Source organism: Phacochoerus africanus, chromosome 2 (assembly GCF_016906955.1).
Source record: "Phacochoerus africanus isolate WHEZ1 chromosome 2, ROS_Pafr_v1, whole genome shotgun sequence".
NCBI classification, from domain to species: Eukaryota; Metazoa; Chordata; class Mammalia; order Artiodactyla; family Suidae; genus Phacochoerus; species Phacochoerus africanus.
In genome coordinates, this window is record NC_062545.1 from 192964602 (window position 1) to 192987410 (window position 22809).

Genomic DNA, 22809 nt, shown 5'->3' on the forward strand with positions numbered 1-22809 from the left:
TGTTTTCTGGAATTGTTTGGCTTCTTGGATACAGTACATTATATAGCTTTTGCTTGTATCTCAGAAGGTCCTTTGAATTCTAAAGGCTGAGAAATCAAAGCACTTAACTCATGTTTTATTCCCAGAAAAGAAGAGAATATTGCTGTCATGCTGCTAAGAAGGCAGCTTTCTCTTTCTCATGAAATGAGCTCCATTTCAGACAGTGATTCCAGACAGTAGTAAGATCTAGTCTCTGTCCTAAAGGAACTACCAGGGAACCACAAGGGGTAACTGCATTACTTTCTTGTTATTTTCAGTTTGATACCATTATCTCATCTGAAATGAATTCCTATAATTTTGGTAATTTCAAAATCTGAGTAGAAGAGCACCTTCCAAAACAAACATAAGTACTTATTTGGTTACCATATTAAAATTCTATAGTAGATACTGGTCCCCCAAAGTGAAGCCCTTCCTAGGAAAACTGTTATATAAAGAATCAGTTTTTGTATACATACACACAGAAAGAATGTGGTTTATGGTAAAATAATTTTATGGGCTTAATCTATATTTTAAATTTAATCTATACTTAATTTATAAATTAAATTTAGTAACTATGGTGTTACTAAAGGTGAGATATAAGTTTAACTAAACACAGAAGGATGTTCTTTACTTTTGAAAATTCACTCATCCATAAGATTAAAGCATGTCACTTACTCCAGAGAAGGAAATTTTTTCTTCACTAACCAGTTTCTGTCATTTTTTTCTTTATACATTTTTTACCTAACAGAATTACCGAATTAATGGGATATGAGCCAGAAGAACTTCTGGGCCGCTCAATTTATGAATATTATCATGCTTTGGACTCTGATCATCTGACCAAAACTCATCATGATAGTAAGTGTAGATCTAAATATTCAACTCTTGCAGTCTTAACTAGTCTTCCTAGACTAAATATTTTAATAGATCTCTTTATAAGTAGCCTGGGTGATTAAATCTATGTTTTATATTTGTTATAACTAATATCAATTAAAGCAGAATCATGTAACAATATATAAAACTTCCCTGGCATTTTAAATACAAAGACTGAAAAAAATATAGAATATTGTAGCATCATTTTCAGAATTCATTCCTAAGTATTCAGAACAGTTAGCACATAGAAGGCATTCAGAAAATAATTGTTCATAGTCTCTAGTTAGTGGAATAATAAAGTGTTTATGAAAATAAAGCACATATTTATAAATCACAAAAATAAATAAATAAATAAAATGTTCAGTGATTCAGTTAATGTACATGTGATCAACAAGATGCACTAGTGGAAGCAAGTACCCTTGACATAAGATCTAATTCTCAGTTTTACTCATACATTATTTGAGGATCCCATGGTAAGTAAAACTTTGGAATTTCCCACTTGCCTCTTTAATCTGTACCTAAACATGGCTTCTTGGTGTAACTGGGAATTCACGAATGTCACTGAATCAGTATAATTAGCCTTAAACTGTTGAATGGGCCCAAGTCTGCAGTCAGGGCCCCAATACTCATGGTAATATCATCATTACTATTTATCTAGTACTTTCTCCCAAATAAGTAATGAAGACTGCCTAGGAGTTCCCTGGTGCCTTGGCAGGTTGAGGATCCAGCTTTGTCACTGCTGTGGCTCTGGTCACTGCTGTGGTGTGGGTTTGATCCCTGGTTGGGCGCGGCAAAAAAAAAAAAAAAAAAAGACTGCCTAAATTTCCAAAAGACTTCAGCATGATATCAATTATGATTCAAATATGCTAGCCCAGCTATTTTAAGAATCTTTGGTTCTCTGGGAAGTGTAGCAGGATTTAAAAAACAATAGCAATGCCACTTTCTTGAATGTTCTCTGTGGAATCAGGGTTATTCATTCTCAAATCTTTTTGATACTTTCAACGTATAAGTCATTAAAGGAATTTTAGTCACTGCTGTCCTTTTTCCTGGCTTTCGTCTTACTAAAAGTAAAAATTGGCAGATAAGTTTATTTTGGGGATTAGAAGAATGAAATGGGTACATTTTCAGCTATCCTGGGGTATTTGTGCTGTCTTTCATTTTAAACAGTTACAACTGATTCTGTTAAACATTTCTCCTTTTTTCTAAAAGTGATCAACATTCAGTATCCATTCATTGGACTGAAAATCCAAACTTATTTTCTCTAAATGATTCTTTTTTCCTTTTCACTCCTAGTGTTTACTAAAGGACAAGTCACCACAGGACAGTACAGGATGCTTGCCAAAAGAGGTGGATATGTCTGGGTTGAAACTCAAGCAACTGTCATATATAACACTAAGAACTCTCAACCACAGTGCATTGTATGTGTAAATTATGTTGTGAGGTAAGCTTGAAAAATAAATATTGGGGGGGAACAAGTGGTCATTCTTTGAATACTCTTTTTTTTTTTTTTTTTTAATTAGAGTTGTAAAGTTTATTTCAGGTTCTCTCTTGGGTTTTTTTTTTTATATATTTTTTTTCTTTTTTGCCACACAGGCAGTATGTGGGAATTCCTGGGCCAGGGATTAAATAGCAACACTGGATCCAAGCCGTGTCTGTGACCTATACCACAGCTCACGGCAATGCCGGATCCTTAACCCATTGAGCAAGGCCAGGGATCAAACCTGAATCTTCATGGATACTAATTGGATTCCCTTCTGCTGAGCCACAATGGGAACTCCCAGCTGTGTTTTTTGTTTGTTTGTTTTTTAATAAAAAGAATACTGGCCTTGGTATAGTTAGGTTTGTGTCTTGGCTCTGTCCCTCATTAGCTCCATGACTTGAGAAGTCTCCCCATTTTTCTGAATTTCATCCATATAGGAGAGATGATAATACCTCAAAAGGTTAAAATGAGGATTAAGTGAAATTCTATGTGAGATTCCTATAAAAGGCTGTATGATGTGACACATGGTTCTTGTATATTCACAAACTCTTCTCTTAGTTGATTGGCTTGTGAATATTATGGATATCATAAACTACTCTTTCATTCGCTCTATTTCAGTAAGCACCACTCCCCTTCTAGTCATAGTCAGTCCACCTTCTACATCACTACCAGGCTGAATTTTCTTGCATGGATATTTCATCATCTCATTTTCCTTAGAATTGTTTTAAAAGATCCCTTTATCATCCCCAAGATAAACTCTTGCCTACTTGCATAGCATCATTTCTTGTCATTTTCTGTATTCCCATGATTTCATAGATTTATCCCTCTTTCTAAAATCTGTGGCCACCTCTCCTAGGAAGATTTTGGTCATTTGTTTTTATTTTTGCCGCTTCTGACACTACCCTTTAATGTTTTAAAATTAGGCCAAAGAATTCTTTTGTGATCTTCCCATTATATAAGAATCACTCCCTTGGAATGTCCTTCTTCCCCCCATCCCAATCTGCTGAACAAGTCCTACTTGAGCCCAGATTTCAGCTTGGTTGGCCTTTTTGTGACACAAACCTTCTCCATTTTAGCAGTGATCACTTTGTATTTTAATTGTTTGCACACCTAGTTTTGCACTGGGTTTTAAAATTCCTGAGGGCAGGGTTTTAAACTTTGTATTCTCAATTCATTTCACTTAATATTTGTTGATTTGGAGCAATAAAATTAGGCCAGACATGAGGATGGAACTATTTTTCATCATCCCTCTTCAACTCTATCCTGTAGGTGGTATCATCAGATCATTTCCTTACCACCAAGGAAAATACCATGCCCTTTTAGAAGAACCTTGCTCATTTATCTTTATATTTTAGGACCATGCTTCCTATATTAGTGTCAAAGACTTCTGTGCCACTTTCATCACATGTGGGCACAAAAATTGTGAACATCTGTTTATTGTCCTATATGTTCTCGACTATTAGCATTTCTTTGTTACCACCTGTCTTCCCAAAGGAATAGCTGAAGTTTCTTAATTGAAATTAGTCAAATACTTGAATTGTCTTGTACTGTGAATTTTAATAGGTCTTTATCTCATATTATTATTTTAAACTCTGAATGTGACCAAGTATGCATGAAAGATGTTTTAAGAGTCGTCTTCCCCACCCCAACCCAGTCAGGTACTCATTTAAGAATCTCTTTTTTTGACAGTGGTATTATACAGCACGACTTGATTTTCTCCCTTCAACAAACAGAATGTGTCCTCAAACCAGTTGAATCTTCAGACATGAAAATGACTCAGCTATTTACCAAAGTTGAATCAGAAGATACAAGTAGCCTCTTTGATAAACTTAAGAAGGAGCCTGATGCTTTAACTTTGTTGGCCCCAGCTGCTGGAGACACAATCATATCTTTAGATTTTGGCAGCAATGGTGGGTCTTTAGTTATTTTGCTAATTGCCTAAACTTTAATATTTTTTGGTGGTATAATCACTTGGACCTTGTGGTGTTTGCCCTGTAATTTCTCAGAATTCCTGCTTTTGTCACATTGTTGGAAATTGTGCTTCAAAGTGTTCTTAAGGTATTTCTTCTCCTAGTTTTAATTTTTCTCAACTACTCTATATCCTACTGTCGTATTTCTTCACAATAGTTCTATTGCAGTAGGCATAGTTGCATTAAAGGATAAATAAGCAGTCTTACCATAATATCAAACATTGAAAAAGAAACCTAATTTCAGACTTGGTTAAATTTTAAAGAATGAAAGGTATGAGATGTTGGAATTGCAGGGGGGTGCATGCTATATGTATTAATGGGAGTTGTCAGCGTTGGAGTAGAAAGGTAACTCAGACTTACGGTTATACTGTAAAATCATAGACTTCTGGATTAAGTGAAATTTGTTAACATTTTTGTTACAGTGAACTCAACCTTTTGTAAAAGGGGGTCTTAGGAGTCCCCGTCGTGGCACAGCAGAAACAAATCCAACTAGGAACCATGAGGTTTCGGGTTTAGTCCCTGGCCTTGCTCAGTGGGTTAAGGATCCAGTGTTGCCATGAGCTGTGGCATAGGTCGGAGACACGGCTTGGATCCTGAGTGGCTGTGGCTGTGGTGTAGGCTGGCGGCTACAGCTCCGATTCGACCCCTAGCCTGGAAACCTCCATATAATATAAAGCATTCTTTAAAAAGGGGGGGAGGGGATCTTAGTTTCTGTATATGTTAAAATATAGACAGTCTTTAAATTGACTGACTTTTTTTTCCCCTATAGACACAGAAACTGATGACCAACAACTTGAGGAAGTTCCATTGTATAATGATGTAATGCTCCCCTCATCCAATGAAAAAATGCAGAACATAAATTTGGCAATGTCTCCATTGCCTGCCTCTGAAACTCCAAAGCCACTTAGAAGTACTAGTGCTGACCCTGCACTCAATCAGGAAGTTGCATTAAAGTTAGAACCAAATCCAGAGTCCCTGGAACTTTCTTTTACCATGCCCCAGATTCAAGATCAGCCAGCTAGTCCTTCTGATGGAAGCACTAGACAGAGTTCACCTGAGGTAGGTATCATGATAAGAAAAGGATAACTTACAGATTTTAATGTTTAGGGGTGTATTTTTAAATTTTATTATAACTTTAATTTGAAGCACATGTCATAGTTTTGTGTGAATTTTAGCATTTTTAACATTACTACAAAAGCTATGCCTAACTTAGAACTCAGTGCATGTTTTTGGCTTAAGATAGGAACATGGGAAGGAGCTGCCTTAACATAAGGCAAAAGGTCACACATGTTGTTCCTCTGTATTTACCTCAGTCGGACAAAAAACATCTTGAACTTAGACATCCACAGAGAACAGTACTGTGTGCCTACAATCACTGCAAGCCCATTCATATTACCCTTTGAGTTGGAGAACTATCCAGTGGCAAAGGGCTTATTATTAGCAAAGCTTAAAAGGGAAAGGACCCTAAGCTCTTTGCTCAATTTAATACAGTTTCCATCACTGTTTTGAAATTCTGCAAAAGTGTAACATGAAAATACCTAGTCTCACACAGAATAAATACTTAATAACTTTTTAACTCAATTTCTGGAGTTCCTGTCATGGATCAGCAGTAAAGAACCCAACTAGTATCCATGAGAATGCAGGTTTGATCCCTGGCCTTGCTCCGTGGGTTAAGGATCCAGCGTTGCTGCAAGCTGTGGTGTAGGTCGCAGACATGGCTCAGATCCCATATTGCTGTGGCTGTGGTGGAGGCCAGCAGCTGCAGCTCCGATTCAACCTCTAGCCTGCGACCTTCCATATGCCACAAGTGTGGCCCTAAAAAAGAAAAAAAATTTTTTTAAATAAATAATTTGGTTGCTGACTTGATATTAGTTTTTCTATAAACAGAATAAAAGTAGTCTTTAAAGGGCTAGGCTGGGCCAAGACTAAAGGTATCACATAGGGCTCTATTTCTAAATCTAAAATGATTTGATTTCACATTTTCTGGTATCTAAAAACATGCTCATGAATAGGGCAGCTCAGATTTGATTATTATGGCTTGATAAATGAGGCTCAAATAAGCTTTAATACCTGGTAAATTACATTAAGTATTTATTGATTCAAACTGGCAAGCTAAAAATAGATTTGACATCTCATCTTCTGGGGAATATATCCTATTCTCTGATTGCTCAGTTTGCCTAGCACAAAAATATTTTATTCATTTCATTTTTCATCCAACAAATGTAAATCTAACAAAAATGTTAAGATGAGCGTAGCAAAAGTTTATGCTTAGAATACATGGCTATAGGGAGTTCCCACTGTGGCACAAGGGGTTAAGGACCTGATCTCGGCAGCTCGGGTCGCTGTGGAGTGCATGTCTGCTCCCTGGCCTAGTGCAGTAGGTTAAAGGATGTGGCATTGCTGTAGCTATGGCTAGGATTCATCCCTGGCCTGGGAACTTCCATATGCCTTGGCTGCAGTCATTCCAAGAAAAAAAAAGTATAGCTATAGTTTTTTGGTTAGAATTTTAAACTAGTACTAAATTCATTAAGGTGAGTACAAGTAAAAACTTAAGTCTCCACCTCCATGCCTGCCCTGCCTTTCAGAGTAGCTGTGAAATTTCTGGTAGATCACCACAGCAGTGTGGCCTTTCAGTACACAGTTAGATTCTAGAGAATTCTAGGTGAATTACTGGGTGAGTTTTATTCTTTAGAGTAAGTAGATAAATGAGTCTTTTAATTTTATAAATAATGTTATACAATTAGAAATGGATATATTGGCAAAATTTTACATGTAAGCTCAAATGTTTATCACTAGTTTGATAAAATTTGATAGAGGAGATAGACTTTATTGTGTATCCTCTGAGATCAAATTTACAAATTCTAACAACTAGCAAAATATTTATGCAGGCTTCTTTAGGGAAAAGTAATTAATTCTTTTTACAGCCTAACAGTCCCAGTGAATATTGTTTTGATGTGGATAGTGATATGGTCAATGAATTCAAGTTGGAATTGGTAGAGAAACTTTTTGCTGAAGACACAGAGGCAAAGAATCCATTTTCTACTCAGGTATATACATTTGTTTATTACATATTTTCTATTAAACTTTATTAATTTTTACTCTCAAATGGCTTTGGGTTTAACTTGGTGTTCTTTTATAAGGTGTGGCCATTCTAAAAATACATATATTTGTTATTTTAAAGGACACTGATTTAGACTTGGAGATGTTAGCTCCTTATATCCCAATGGATGATGACTTCCAGTTACGTTCCTTCGATCAGTTGTCACCATTGGAAAGCAGTTCTACAAGTCCTCAGAGTGCGAGCACAATTACAGTATTCCAGCCCACTCCAATGCCAGAACCTCCTGTAACTACCACCACTCCAGCTGCCACCACTGACGAATTAAAAACAGTGGCAAAAGATGGTATGGAAGACATTAAAATACTGATTGCATTTCCATCTCCTCCCCACGTACCTAAAGAAACTACTTGTGCTACAACATCACCATACAGTGATACTGGAAGTCGGACAGCCTCACCAAACAGAGCAGGAAAAGGAGTCATAGAACAGACAGAAAAATCTCACCCAAGAAGTCCTAATGTGTTATCTGTCGCTTTGAGTCAAAGGTATTTATATGTAACATTATAGTTCATTGTTTATTTTTCAAGAAATGTGTATTATGGAAAATTACTTATAAACACATCAAACTTTCTGACATAAATGCTTTATGGAACAGAAAATTGACATACAAATTCTGAACTTTAAGCAAGCATTCAGAAAGCCTTTTCTGAATTAGTGTGTGTATTATTTTATAATTGTATCACTTATCTAAATGTAGAAGGCTGGGAGTTCCCACCATGGCGCAGTGGGTTAAGAATCCAACTGCAGCAGCTCTGGTCACCACGGAGGCACTCCTTGGCCTGGTACAGAGGGTTAAAGGATCCAGTATTGCTGCAGCTGTGGTGCAGGTCGCAACTGTGGCTCAGACTCAGTCCCTAGCCTGGGAACTTCCATATGCTTCCAAGTTTGGCCAAAAAATAGTATATAAATAATTAAATAAATGTAGGTGGAAGGGAGGGTCTTCTAATACCTCTAAAAATCAAATTCAGCCAATAACTTCTATAAATGTACAATAATTGGCCCAGTTTCTTGTGATTGCTTAAATCAGACTAGCTAACTATCCTCACTGCCTCCACTTCCTGGAGCTCTTTTTAAGCTTACAGGGACAAATGCCTTTCCAATTAAGGGTATTCCAATTTCCCATTCCATTTTTTTTTTTGTCCACACCCATGGCCTGTAGGGACTGAACCCTCAACACAGCAGCCACCCAAGTCTTAACCCGCTGCATTACCAGAACTTCCAGTTCCCCATTCCAGCTTGAGCTTGATAATTCTTCAGTCCTCAGTATTCAGTATAGATATTTCGAGCATTAAAAAAAATTTTATGTATAGTTAGAATTGTTTTAATTTTTCCTTTTTATTATAGAACACTCGCTATATTATAGCTTAAATAGGTTTTTAGGAGCTACAACAGGAATCTAAGCATGCTTTATGACATTGTTTCTATGGATTTAGTTTGAAAAAACATATGGATGCCACCAAACTTTGTTATAATTTTTGTGTATAATCGTAATAGGATTTGACATATTTTAAATTTGAGGCTATAGTCAGAGGAAGAAGTTGTAGTCAGTGGGGCAGTGTGTGCAGAAGAGAAATTCCTTCTCTATGGTGCCCAGACTGAGCCAGGTATCAACAGCAATAGGAAAAGCACTGCCATCTCCAGAGTTTAGGGCTTTTCTCTCCTGCCCTGCATCACTGCTTTGACCTAGAATGCCAGGAGAGGCTCTTCCCAGAGCTGGGTCTTTAACAAAGGAGTACTTAATACTACTTTTTTACTATATCACTAACTGACTTTAGAGTTCCTCTGGGCAGTGGCAGTGTCTTGGACATTTTTGTGTTACTGATACTTAACTCCCATACCTAACATGTAGTCCTTGCTTCAATAAAAGATATTGGATGGGGAGATAAATGAATATAGCAGTAGAAGTGGCAATGATCTGTGGTTTACAGTTAGAGCTGCAGAGAACCATGGGTTATTCAGTTTTCTGAATAACTATGTACTTGTCAAAAACAAAGTTCAACAAATAATCACTTCAGCAATTTTTTTAAACATTAATTCCAATATAGTATGTTTAAGAAATGAACTTACCTTTCAGAACTACATGGAGGCTTTTTCTTTACTACCTCTGTAGGTAATTTGCAAAATCAAAGCGCTATGTTAAACTAGACAACTTGCAGCTTTAGAGCAAAGATTAAAAATAAATAATTAAATGTACTACTACTAAGATATTTACATGATAGACTGAATTACACTTAATAAATATAATACTTATAAAAATTTTAAAAAGCTTACTTGTCTGTATATTGAAGGTTTTATGGAATTTTTCAAAAATATAAAACAAGACTGCATGTAAGAGAGCAGTTGCAACTATTGTGATTATGTTGGGGGTTGAGGGGTTCTGACAAAGACAAAACAAAATTGATGTACTTAATGCATAAAACATTAGTATTAATTTTAGGTGCATATCAGGTTTTATAATCAGATCAATACCTAGGGCAAAATGGATTAGTGGGAAGATCACTGGGAAGAGGAGTGGGTGTCAAGAGACCTTCAGTGCACTAGTGTACTTTCCTATCTGCAACTAATTAGCAACAGAACAAGTTACATAACATGTTTTAGAACGTGCATTATACACCTGTATTATCTTGGGGAGTAGAGTGAAGCTAAAATGAACCTAATAAACATGCAGTGTTTTATAAACTGAAAACACAACACAAATGTGAAATTGATCTTATATTACAGTAGTCCCAAGAATAACTGTATTAGGTGGAATGAAAGGCCAGTATTGGAGTTCCCTGGTGGCGCAACAGGTTAAGGATCTGGCATTGTCGTTGCTATGCATTGCAGCTATGGTGCAGGTTCAGTCCCTGCCCTGGGAACTTCTGTGTGCCATGGGTACAGCCAATAAAAAGAAAGGGCAATATTTAACTCTTTCTCTTTTCTTTTTTGGTTTTTTTAGGGCCACACCCGTGGCATAAGGTGGTTCCCATAGCTGCCGGCCTACACCAAAGCCACAGCAACGTGCCAGATCCAAGCCACATCTGTGACCTATACCACAACTCCCGGCAATGCCAGATCCTTAACCCACTGAGCAGGGCCAGGGTTGGAACCTGCATCCTCATGGATGCTAGTCAGATTCGTTTCCACTGAGTCACGATGGGAACTCCCAATATTTAACTCTTTGATATCAATTTAGTTCTGTTCAGTTCTGTTTTATTAATAGGGAAATAGATATGTTAAGAAATTTTGTTTTATAAAATGAACTTTAGCTTCTAAGATAATAAACTTGAATAATCAAGAAAATTATCTTATGTATAACATTATATTAATGTTGGAAAACAGGCATTATATGTTTTTGTTGAAAAAAGCTAATTGGATATTTTTTAAGTAAATCAATCATATTTTTATTTAAAAAATTTTTTTCAGAACTACTGTTCCTGAGGAAGAACTAAATCCAAAGATAATCGCTTTTCAGAATGCTCAGAGAAAGCGAAAAATAGAACATGATGGGTCACTTTTTCAAGCAGTAGGAATTGTAAGTGTGACAGTATGTTTGCTTTTCTTTTCTAGCTAATGTGCTATTTGAGTTAAATATATAGGTTACTCCTTGTATCTTCTAAGTCCTGACATTACATTCTCAGAAGTTGTACATTTTTTTTTTTACTTTGTACACACTCTTTCTTAAAAATACAAACATTTAATGAATATAGTCTCCATGTAAAAATTCCAGACGCTAGAGATGTGTTTTGAGTAAATTAGGTTCTCCCCTCATTTCCATCCCCAAGACTCATTCTCTTCTCTTCAGGTTACTTTCCTTTCTTACCCACAAAACACAGTCAATGCTGGGGTAATCCATACTGATATTTTCAGACCAAATTAACTGAAAAGCATTTACATAACACTGTTGCTATAATGAGTGGTAAATGAATTCATCATAGTAGTATTAAGAAAATTAATGTAAAATAGAGTAGTATTTAAGAATCTTGCCTACATATTGTTAAATTTACATTGATTTAAAAGTTTTTGATTTTAAAAAATTCAACATAGTAAAATTGAAATAACTTTACTGTTTTTAGGGAACATTATTACAGCAACCAGATGATCGTGCAACTACTACATCACTTTCTTGGAAACGTGTAAAAGGATGCAAATCTAGTGAACAGAATGGAACGGAGCAAAAGACAATTATTTTAATACCCTCTGGTTAGTTTATTCTTTCTGCCCTAGAACATCACAAGAGAATTAAAATATATGAAACTTTTATTTATGAGCTTTACTCCTAGTGAGAGTGGTTTTCATTCTTTAGTGAGATTAAAAAATAAGGTTGCATTTTATTTGATCAGTAACAGATATTTTAAGATGGAACTTTGAATTTTTAGAATTCTAAAGATCTGTCTAGGAGTTCCCCTCGTGGCTCAGTGGATTAACAAATCTGACTGGCATCCATGAGGGCACAGGTTTGATCCCTGGCCTCGCTCAGTGGGTTAAGGATCTGGCATTGCCGTGAGCTGTGGTGTAGGTCGAAGACGCGGCTTGGATACCGAGTTGCTGTGGCTGTGGCGTAAGCTGGCAGCTTCAGCTCCAATTTGATCTCTAGCCTGGGAACCTCCATATGCCACGGGTGTGGCCCTAAAAAGACAAAAAAAAAAAAAGATCTGTGTATATCTGTGTGCTATCAATACTAAGTAGAAGCTGAAACTTACATATTTTAAAGCCTTTTAAAATTGGTTTATCACACTCCTTTATGCCTTCAGTGTATGCTTTAAACACTTGTGACATAGCACCAGTTAACACTTGACACCACTTTCTTGTTTACATAATTGTGGTTTTACCCAGTAGACTGAAAACCCTTCCAGAATTTGCCTTATTTCCCCCAATACCTAGGGCATAGTAGCTACTTAATATTCATTGATTGATAAATAAATAATTAGATATGTCTTTGTTTTTCAGATTTAGCCTGTAGACTCCTGGGGCAATCAATGGATGAGAGTGGATTACCACAGCTGACCAGTTATGATTGTGAAGTTAATGCTCCTATACAAGGCAGCAGAAACCTACTACAGGGTGAAGAATTACTCAGAGCTTTGGATCAAGTTAACTGAGTTTTTTCATAATCTCATTCCTTTTTTTGGACACTGGTGGCTCATTACCTAAAGCAGTCTATTTATATTTTCTATATCTAATTTTAGAAGCCTGGCTACAAATACTGCACAAACTCTATTAGTTCAATTTTGATCCCCTTTCTACTTAATTTACATTAATGCTCTTTTTTAGTATGTTCTTTATTGCCAGATCACAGATAGCACATTCACGGTTCTTTGGTATTTAAACCATTGCATTGCAGTAGCATCATTTTTAAAATGCACCTTTTTATTTATTTATTTCAGGCTAGGGAGTTTGTCCCTTATTGAATTATTTTTAATAAGATGCCAATATTATTTTTTAAGAAGGCAGTAACCTTTCATCATGATGAATTCGAAAAATTTTTACTCATTTTTTTCACATTTTACATAAACTAATGATTTGCCAGCAGTACACAGTAGCCACAATTGCACAATATATTTTCTTAAAAAAATACCAGCAGTTACTCATGCAATATATTCTGCATTTATAAGACTAGTTTTAAGAAGAAATTTTTTTTGGCCTATGAAATTATTAAACCTGGAACATGACATTGTTAATCATATAATAATGATTCTTAAATGCTTGTATGGTTTATTATTTAAATGGGTAAAGCCATTTACATGATATAGAAAGATATGCATATATCTGGAAGGTATGTGGCATTTATTTGGATAAAATTCTCAATTCAGAGAAATGATCTGATGTTTCTGTAGTCACTTTGCCAGCCCAAAAGAAAACAATACCCTATCTGTAGTTGTGAAAGTTTATGCTAATATTGTGTAATTGATATTAAACCTAAATGTTCTGCCCACCCTGTTGGTATAAAGGTATTTTGAGCAGATTGTGAACAAGAAAAAAAAATCATGCTTTGTTAGCAAAATTGCCTAGTATGTTAATTTGCTCAAAATTTGATGTTTGGTTTTATGCACTTTGTCGCTATTAACATCCTTCTGTTTTCATATAGATTTCAATAATTAAGTAATTTAGAAACATTATTTTAGAAATATATAGTTGTCACAGTAAAATCTTGTTTTTCTATGTGCATTGTACAAATTTTCATTCCTTTTGCTCTTTGTGGTTGGATCTAACACTAACTGTATTGTTTTGTTACATCAAATAAACATCTTCTGTGGACCAGGCCCCCTTTGATCACCTTTTATGTTAAAATATTTACCTCAACACCTCTGACTCATAAGATTGTTTACCAACAGTTTAAGTATTTATGAATATTACATTGCTCTTATTTCTACATTTATTTCACTGATATCACCTTAATTTATACTGTGCCCTAATGTAATGTTAAATAATAACAAACCATAATGTTCCACTGTAAAAAAGTATGCTTTTAGAAAAGAAACTTGTCACTTATGAATTTATGAACCTTAAAGTAAAACAAAATTTTATATGAATGGGATGAGTGAGGCAAATCTTGAACATTACAGTTACATAATGTTGTAAGGGTTAGAAATTCTTCTAAAGATTTCTAATTATTGTCATTCACAGATGAAGAAATTTAGACCTCAAATGATAAAATGATTTGTCCAAACCTTAAAGGCAATACATGGCAGACCAAAGATTTAAACTTAGGACTTCTGACTCCAGTATGAAACTAGAAAAAAAAAGGAAACCTGCTTTGTTTCTGCCTTAATGATACTGTATGTTTTAAAATTTTTAAATAGCTTTATTCATTTTCTCCTATGTTCTTAAAATGAAACAGCAAAATTTCTTTTCTGACTGTAAAAGTAATACATTCTCACTTAGAATTTTAAAAATCAGCAGCAAAAGATATAACAAGGAAACAGTGAATCTCTGCTCTGAGAAGTAACAGCAAATTATTTTTATGGACAAATTACATAGGTAGTGCCAGAGCCTTAGGCCTTGTACCCTGAGGTTATGGGACAAAATACCCTGAATAAAATTAACTAAGCAACAAATCTTGGGAGGCTGTTTTTATCTCAGAATGAAGAAAATGTGATTACAGTTACATGAAAATTTGGGAAAAGTTTACAATACTAAGACTGAATCCAAGATTCTGGGGAGGGTGATCCAAGATTTTACATATTTCCCTGCAAATACTATGCTCCAAAGTGGTTCTACATTTAATTACAGATAGTACCAGACATAGTGTTTTAGAATAAAGTAATTGCTTAATATTCCCAGGTCAAAATAGAAGAAAAAATTCTGCTTATTTTAGTTGCAAATTAGTTTCAGCTGAAATCTAGAAGTTAATTGTTTTCAATTATTAGTAGTGGTTTGAGATCATTCCAGGAGTCTGAAATGACTTGTGGGAGCAGTAGTAGTGGTTTGAGATCATTCCAGGAGTCTGAAATGACTTGTGGGAGCAGCGATGTAGATGAGGACAGTAAAGCAATGACATAACGAACAATAAAGCTGGAAGAAAACAAGTATCTACTCCACAGTCATTTAGAAAACAAGCCCCCTGGAGTGCTTCAAGCTATTTTAAATAGCAGAACCATCCAGTCCTGGCAGCATTGTGCCAGCCTCTCAGAGACCGTCACAAATGGCCTTATAAATAATGCTCTTATGCAAGAAGGAGAGCCCTACCCCAGAAACTAGAGTCCTGTGATAGGTCGTCTCCCTTCCTGTGAGTGAATGACCATAGTACTGTCTTCACATCTGAAGAAAGTATAGCAAAGGAGTTCAAGCATTTTTGTTCCTTTTTTCTAAGCCACAATATTAACTTTGGAACTGAAAAGCGTTCCCCAGAGTGCCTACCACTGCTAGATACAACTGCTTTTAGATTAGGAGTTTAAATGAATCTAACATTTCATTTAGATGCTGAACTTTGTGCTAAACATTTTGCATGTTATGGCACAATCTTTGGAAAACCCCTATGAATTCGTACCTGTTTCTCATTTTGTAGATGAGTAAACTGTCTTGGAGAGGTGGCCTCCCAGGGATTTCAGAGCGTCTGAACTGGTGGGGTGTACCCGGTCTGGGAGAACCTGCCCTTTTCCTGATTAATTGCTTAAATGGCAACTAGGAGAAAGCAATCAGGGAGTAGGGAACTGAGGGCAGGTGTCCCTTGACAGTAATGAAGTCATAGAGGACAATGAGAGGTTCAATGAGAGGAATGGAAGGCATCTATGGAAATGAATACAAGTGGTATTCTGGTGCTATTTAGTGGGTTTGAGTTTGACCTAGAGATTCAGGTGTCTGATTATGGAAAGGTAAATTATTTACTCACAGGTAAATGAGATGGTGGATGAAAAGTATGTAGATGAACTATAAAAGGCTATATGAATATATGGTATGGTTCTGCCAGCATGGCATATATTTATTTTAAGTTTGTATTACAACTGCCTAAATCTTGGTTTTCTCCTATAACCTCAAAAATACATAAAAAGATGAACTTAAAATTATTTGCTTTGTGGAAACGTAAGCATTCTAAAAGTTCACATTTCTAACCTAGTAACGTCAAAAACAAGTTGCAAAAAATATGAAATTTTTTTAAGGCAAAGGGATTCGGTTAAATAAAACTTTTGCAAACATGTTGCTAGCTGGAACTACAAAAATGTAAAGAAAAAAATTTTACTCGGGTGTTTTTTTTTAAGTCTACCACTAACCACTTTGCTCATATTTCATCCCTTTAAATAGCGCTGAACCTGTTGTCCCAGATCATTTTACAGAGAATTAGTCCCAATCTGTAGAATTTGATATGAAATAGCCTCCCTGTAAGATAAACGCTTACACCTTACCAAAAACATTCCTATGAACGCCTTCTGGAGCTTTGTTGTGTTCACACCTTTCAGAGGTTTGGACATAATTTTTATTCTTACCTGTAGTGGATGGTTTTATCCAAGACGCTGCTCAGACACCCGATCTCCTTGTACTATTTAATTTCTTTTATTCCCTTGTCTTGGCTCCATTCCGGGACGGAGAGGAAAGACAGGTGCCTGAGAGCGGCAGTGGTCAGACCCTCAGCAGGGAAAATAGCAAGGATACGGAAGGGACCGGCCACCCCTTCTGTCCCCGGCGCCCGGGTGCCTACATGATAAGGATGTGAAACGGGAGCCTTGGGGAGAAACTTCCCCAAACCCCGCCCGCCGCGCTGCTGGCCCCGCCCCGGTACGTGCCGGAGCGCAGCACCGCAGCCCCGGCCCCGCCCGCGGCCTGCGGCCCAGGAGTGGGGCCGGCACGAGGCGGCCCTGGCAGCGGGTCGGTCGGTTGCTCCCGGCTCCCGCCTACGTGTGCGAGCGCATGTGGAGACGCCACCGCCCGGCCTGGGGATGCGCGCGCGCGGGCGGGGGCGCGGGCTCCGCACTGCCCTTTGTCTTCCGTGTCTTGTCGACTTCTGCTGTCTGCCCTTCCCCAAACTTGGTGGTTTGGGATGTTGGGTTGGGGGGCGGGGGACGTGGGGAGATTTTTGGGACGGGAAGTGTGCTTGGCAAATGCTCCCAGGCAAGTGCATTGCAATGTGAATCTGTGCCCTTTAGGACAGAAAAATACCGACGGGTCGCCTAGCAGATTGGGCATCGGTGTAACAGTTTTTTTAAAAAATTAGTCCTCATCGACCAAGTCTGTCAAAAACAGAGAAGCTGTGGGTTTATTTGAACATTTTTAAGGCGCTCAAAGACTTCGTTTATTTAAAGCACTTTGAAATATGCCAGATTTAAGTAAATGGAAACTTTAGCCGCCTCAGGTGGGTTTTATTTTTGTTGGTTTTCTTTTGGTTTGGGATTTTTTTTGCTTCAGTTGTTTGAATTCGTTGTGTGTCTGCACTTTATCAAAGCCGGCTATTGAGAATCCTTTGGGAGAAGATAATCTTGTTGGACAGAAGGGAGGTGAGTTTACGGAAAAAGGAAAAACTTGGGGCCTTAATCTCCTGTGATTAATAGGTTATGATTGCGCAGTTTGTTGTCAAGTATGGAGCCGGGTATTGTTTAGAATAAAAAAAAAAAAAAAAAACCTCGCCTCTGTATATCCACAGCTGACTATATTTTACATTTATTTGTATTTTTTCAGAAAAATTCATTGTTTATGGTTTTTCAAGTAGAATTTCCTAAAAAGTAGGACATTAAAATTTCTCTTTAAATTTTAACATTTAAAAAAGTGCTCGAGGTGTTTTAAAAAATTTTTTTTATCTAATAAAACCTGATCTGTAGCCTCAGTCATTATGTTTGTGTTTAATTAAGAGAGGTGCCATTTAGGGAGAGTGCTGTAACTCTTGTGGTTTTATGAATGCTTAATAAATCCCTATAAACTGGTGATTCTTTACAGAGGAGCACAGACCAGGGGGTGGGAGTGAGGGTGGGGTTGGTGAAATGGGAGCAGTGCTGTAATGTTCATCCCAAAGGGAAACGCATTTTTGAAAATTGAGAAACATCACATATAGCCTGACAAGTAGGCTAGGACGCTGTTAAGTCAAATATTTTTGAGAGATCTTTGAAATGTTAAAACATGAAGAAACCTGTTTTGGGGATGTGAGGGCCATCTGGCTACGACATCTGTCACCCCATTGATTCGGCTGATCTGGCTGCCTAGGCGGGTGTCCCCTTCCTCCCTCATTGCTCCACGAGTGTCCCTCCTGAAGCTGTGTGTTTAGGCAAAGAGGATAACCATCCCCGATAGAGGAGAACCATTCTTGGGTCAAGGGTATATGAGTAGCTGCGCTCCTCTGCTAGAATCTCCAAACAAGCTATCAAGGTCCAATAAGAAAACTGTTTTGTGTAGAGATCCTTAAAATGTATTTTTGGATAATATTATTGGCTCTTTGAAACTTTTTTTTTAATGGTTCTGTACACAACTGATTATGATACGCTTTAATAGGAGCACTGAGCAAGATTTGAGGTAAGCCATTGTAACGTGTCGTCCGACTCTCCAGCCTGCTGGTAGAATATTCAAAGCAAAAACCCAACTGAAGTAAGCTACTCGCATTGCAATTTAGACAGGAGCCAGCACAGCCTGGGTAGGTAAGTGTCTTGCTACTTCCTGGGCAAATTCAGCTGTAAATATTTGCCGTCTCTGAATTTCACCTTTAGCCCTTTCACTTTACTTCTCTCTTCTTTTAACTGTCTGTGATCATTTCTGCCTGTGTTCCCTCCCCTACTAAACTCTTTATTTCCTTCAGAGCGCGGTTCCCATCCACTTCATCTTTGATTACTCCTAAAACTTTCCAATCCCAAGTTGTCCACTTGCACAAGGGCAACTCACATGTGATTGAACATGGGAGAGGCTATCCAGTGACATGGAGACCAGAGAAGAAATTATCAGAGGAATGGACTGGGGAAAATGGGACCATGTTCTAGCTCTTCCAGTGAAATCCATTTATTCAAAGAACAATGACTGAGCGTTGAGTGCGTCTGAGATGTTTGCTGTACTCTAAATGTTTATGGCCCCTCAAAATTTATATGTTGAAATCTGATCTCCAAAATGATAGTATCAGCAGAGGAGGGGACTCTGGGTGGAACCACATAAAAGGGATCTGTGCCCTTTGGCCTCTGGAGGATACAAGAAGTTAGGGATCTGCGACAAGGAATAGGGCTCTCACCAGTGAGCACTGACTGCCAGGATTCTGGTCTTGGACTTCCAGCTCTAGAACTGGGAGGAATAAATGTTTGTTGTTTATAAACTACCCAGTGTTTGGTATTTTGTTTTAGCAGCTTGAATGGACTAAGACAATGTCATTCTAAGATGTATGGGTGATAGGAATATTCTAGAGTGTCGTGCCTGCCGTCAAGAGTATGGTTAATTCGCATTCTGGAGGTCCTCAGGCATTCAGCTGTAATTGGACAAACACAACTGAAGGGTTTTTTTTGTTTGTTTGTTTGGGGTTTTTTTTTTGTCTTTTTAGCTATTTCTTGGGCCACTCCCGCGGCATATGGAGGTTCCCAGGCTAGGGGTCCAGTCGGAGCTGTAGCCGCTGGCCTATGCCAGAGCCACAGCAACGCAGGATCCGAGCCGTGTCTGCAACCTACACCACAGCTCACGGCAACGCCGGATCATTAACCCACTGAGCAAGGGCAGGGACCGAACCCTCACCTCATGGTTCCTAGTCAGATTCGGTAACCACTGCGCCACGACAGGAACTCCGACAACTGAAGTTTTTATGAGTCATTTAAGGACCTCTAGTCAAGCATCTTCACTCAGTAGGCTCAGAATGTACAAGAACACTGAGAAATCCAGGGGGAAAGTCTCCCGACACAAAGCATGCCAAGCCTTGGGATTCCCCTGCCTGTTTTTCCAAATATTGCAACTTCTTACCTTTGCATGCTATGCTGCGATGATAAAACCTCCCAACTTTGTCTCTTACCTCTTTGCACATTTACATTTGGTTTTTTCTACATATGTAGCACTCTTCCTATTTTCATCTTCATCTTAATTCTTTCCCTCATTTTTCATGATTCAGTTCTTACATTAGAAAGCTTTTCCTTTCTAAAGGACTGGTTAGGGAGTTCCTGTTGTGGTGCACTGGAAATGAATCTGATTAGTTATCCATGAGGATTCGGGTTTGACCCCTGGCCTCACTCAGTAGGTTAAGGATCCAGCATTGCTGTGAGCTGCGGTGTAGGTCACAGACACGAATAAAGGACTGCTTAGGAGTTTCTCCTAGGTGTTTCCATGTTGCACTGTGCTCATCTCTTTCATATCACACTAAAATGATAGTTATCTTCTTGAGGTGAGTTCTACTTTAGATGGGGAGCAACTTGAGGACCAGAGTTATGCCTTTACATGCATCCCCAGGAAAATGGCAGTATGAGGAGCTCTATGGAGTTACTCCCCAGGAAACACCTACAACTGGTGAATATTTTAGACAACAAGCATTTAAAATTTCTTGACACTGGAGTTCCCGTCGTGGTTCAGTGGTTAATGAATCTGACTAGCATCCATGAGGATGCAGGTTCGATCCCTGGCCTTGCTCAGTGGGTTAAGGATTTGGCATTGCCACGAGTTGTGGTATAGGTTGCAGATGTGGCTCGGATCTGGTGTTGCTGCGGCTGTGGCATAGGCCGGCAGCTACACTCCGATTTGATCCCTATCCTGGGAACCTCCATATGGCGCGGGTGTGGCCCTAAAAAGCAAAAAAAAAAAAAAAAAAAAGTTTCTTGACGTTGAAAGGAATACAGCAGATGTAGAAACATTTATTCAAGAACATCTACTAAATCTTGGTAAGAACAGCGAGAGTCAGTGGCACTTGAGCTATGACCTCCAACCCCAACCCCACCCCCCACTCAGTGTAACAGAAGCTCCACTCTGGGTGGCCGTGGCCAAGAAGATGACAGTCTTTCTTCCCCTAGATCTCAGTAAAGGGCTGTGGATCTCCTGGGAGAGACAGGCTGCCAGCATTTTCATCCTCCTTAGCGTAATGTTGCAAAGGCTAAATTCCAATAAATGGGTGCTAGAGATTAGAGAGACATTACTCATAGAAGAGAGGCTCTATCCCAGGGTCAGGAGGCCAGCAGTGCTGGGGCCCCAAACAACTTCAGCTTACACAGCTTACTCATGAGTTCCAGGCCAGGAGAGGCAGCCTGGGAACAGAAGCTACTGTCCTCTTCCAGAGCCCTGCTTATAAAGCAGGGGTAGTGTATGGCTCTAAAAGAAAAGGGGCACTTCTTCCCCATTCCCATCTTGATCAGAGATTTTGCCCAGTGGGAGAGAAAAGTCCATTACAGCAGAGAACTCTGAAGCTCTCCACAGAGGAACTGACTTCATTTGGAAGGGTGTGAGGAAATTAAAACCTAAGGGTGCTCTTGAAAATAATGCATATTCTGATGGTAAAGTAATTAAGAGGATGCTGGTAGCTGCATGCAGCAGCAGGAAGTTAAACTCCAGACCCGCTAGTTTACCAGAGAAAGCCTGGCAAAGAGACAACTTGGGATCAGAACAAAGCTCAAGACCGGACTCAAAGGCTATCTCTGTAAAGAAAACTAAATGTAATCGGATTAAACTATGGAGCAATTCATGCCCCTAGGACATTGTCAGAAGCAGTAGAGCAATCAGCAATTAGTGGAGCCTAATAGCTGGGTGTGCTACTCAAAGAGGCAGTCAGTTTAACGGAGAGATCAGGGAAAGAGACAAGAGCCCTGTTGAAACCATTGTCATCCCAAGCTGGCTCTGTGCCTAGCCTCAGGACATTGATCCATTCACAATAAAAACTATAGAACTTTATTGAAGATGCTAAAGATTACTTGAATGTTTACAAATATGGACACTCCATATGATAAAAATGTTTCCTTTCCGGAGTTTCCGTTGTCGCACAGCAGAAACAAATTGGACTAGTAACCATGAGGATGCAGGTTCAATCCCTGGCCTCGCTCAGTGGGTCAGCGATCTGGCATTGCTATGGCTGTGGTGTAGGCCCAGAGCTGTAGCTCTGATTTGTCCTCTAGCATGGGAACTTCCATATGCCTCAGGTTCGGCCCTGAAAAAAAAAGAAAAGAAAATGTTATCCTTTCCAAACTGACATGGATTTAATGCAGTTCAATCAAAATCCCAAGGTACTATTAGAGAAACTTGACAAGTTGAATTTAAAATGTATATGAAAAAGCAAAAGTCCAAAATAATCAATATACCCTAAGAAGAATAAGACAAAAGAACGTTCCTTCCCAGATTAAAAAATATCTGTGGTATTTAGAGTATGGTATTTCTGTAGCAAAATTCAAATTGACCTTTGGAAGTAAATAGTAACCCCAGAAACAGGCTAAAGCTGGCACCTTCCTGTGCCAAACTTAACCATTTCATTTTTTTTGGATTTTGGGAAAGTTAGGGGGAGGGGCCTAGGTGGCCCAAATCAGGAGTTTGAGGGTGATTAGAAGTGACTATACTGTGATTGTATACTAACAGTGATGGAAATACTTTGGTATGTCAGCAACAGGTTCAGAACCATACAGTTGTGTACTGGCCTCAGTTAGCCCTGCACACTTGATACATGGCAGAAGTGACTTTTTGGATTAGTGGGAAAAGATGAACTATTCAGTCACAGGTACTGGAAAATTATACATACGGAAAATGCACATACATATAGTTATACATACAGAATAAAGTGAAATTGGATCCTCAACTCATACCATACATAGAAATCACTTTTAGATGGATTTTGGTGGATTAAAAATGAAGGGCAGCACAGATTTTGGAATAAAATTGTGGCAGTGATGTTGGCAGTCCAACAAAGATTATGTACCTTTTCCATGGATTGGAGTTGTTGCTGGGAAAAGGCATCCCAGTTAGGGACCACATTTCCAGGTCTCTTTGTGCCTGTGTGGTGCCATGTGACTGAGTTCTGGCCA

At 38.3% G+C, this 22809-nt stretch overlaps 2 protein-coding genes across 3 annotated transcripts in view; both read left to right on the top strand.

Moving 5' to 3' along the window:
• Window positions 1-13701, top strand: part of HIF1A (hypoxia inducible factor 1 subunit alpha) — a 50207-nt gene extending 36506 nt beyond the window's left edge. Inside the window, exons 7-15 of the mRNA XM_047767489.1 lie at window positions 767-873; window positions 2182-2329; window positions 4058-4278; window positions 5108-5397; window positions 7263-7385; window positions 7520-7944; window positions 10865-10973; window positions 11515-11641; window positions 12389-13701. Of these exons, the coding sequence (XP_047623445.1) occupies window positions 767-873; window positions 2182-2329; window positions 4058-4278; window positions 5108-5397; window positions 7263-7385; window positions 7520-7944; window positions 10865-10973; window positions 11515-11641; window positions 12389-12540 (1702 nt within the window). The 3' untranslated portion in view covers window positions 12541-13701. The remainder of the gene's footprint in view (window positions 1-766; window positions 874-2181; window positions 2330-4057; window positions 4279-5107; window positions 5398-7262; window positions 7386-7519; window positions 7945-10864; window positions 10974-11514; window positions 11642-12388) is intronic.
• A 2799-nt stretch (window positions 13702-16500) lies between these two features.
• SNAPC1 (small nuclear RNA activating complex polypeptide 1) overlaps window positions 16501-22809 on the top strand; it is a 35668-nt gene continuing 29359 nt past the window's right edge. For both annotated transcript variants that reach the window (XM_047767490.1, XM_047767491.1), the window contains exons 1-2: window positions 16501-17367; window positions 18353-18495. The gene's annotated coding sequence lies outside the window, so the exon portion shown is untranslated. The remainder of the gene's footprint in view (window positions 17368-18352; window positions 18496-22809) is intronic.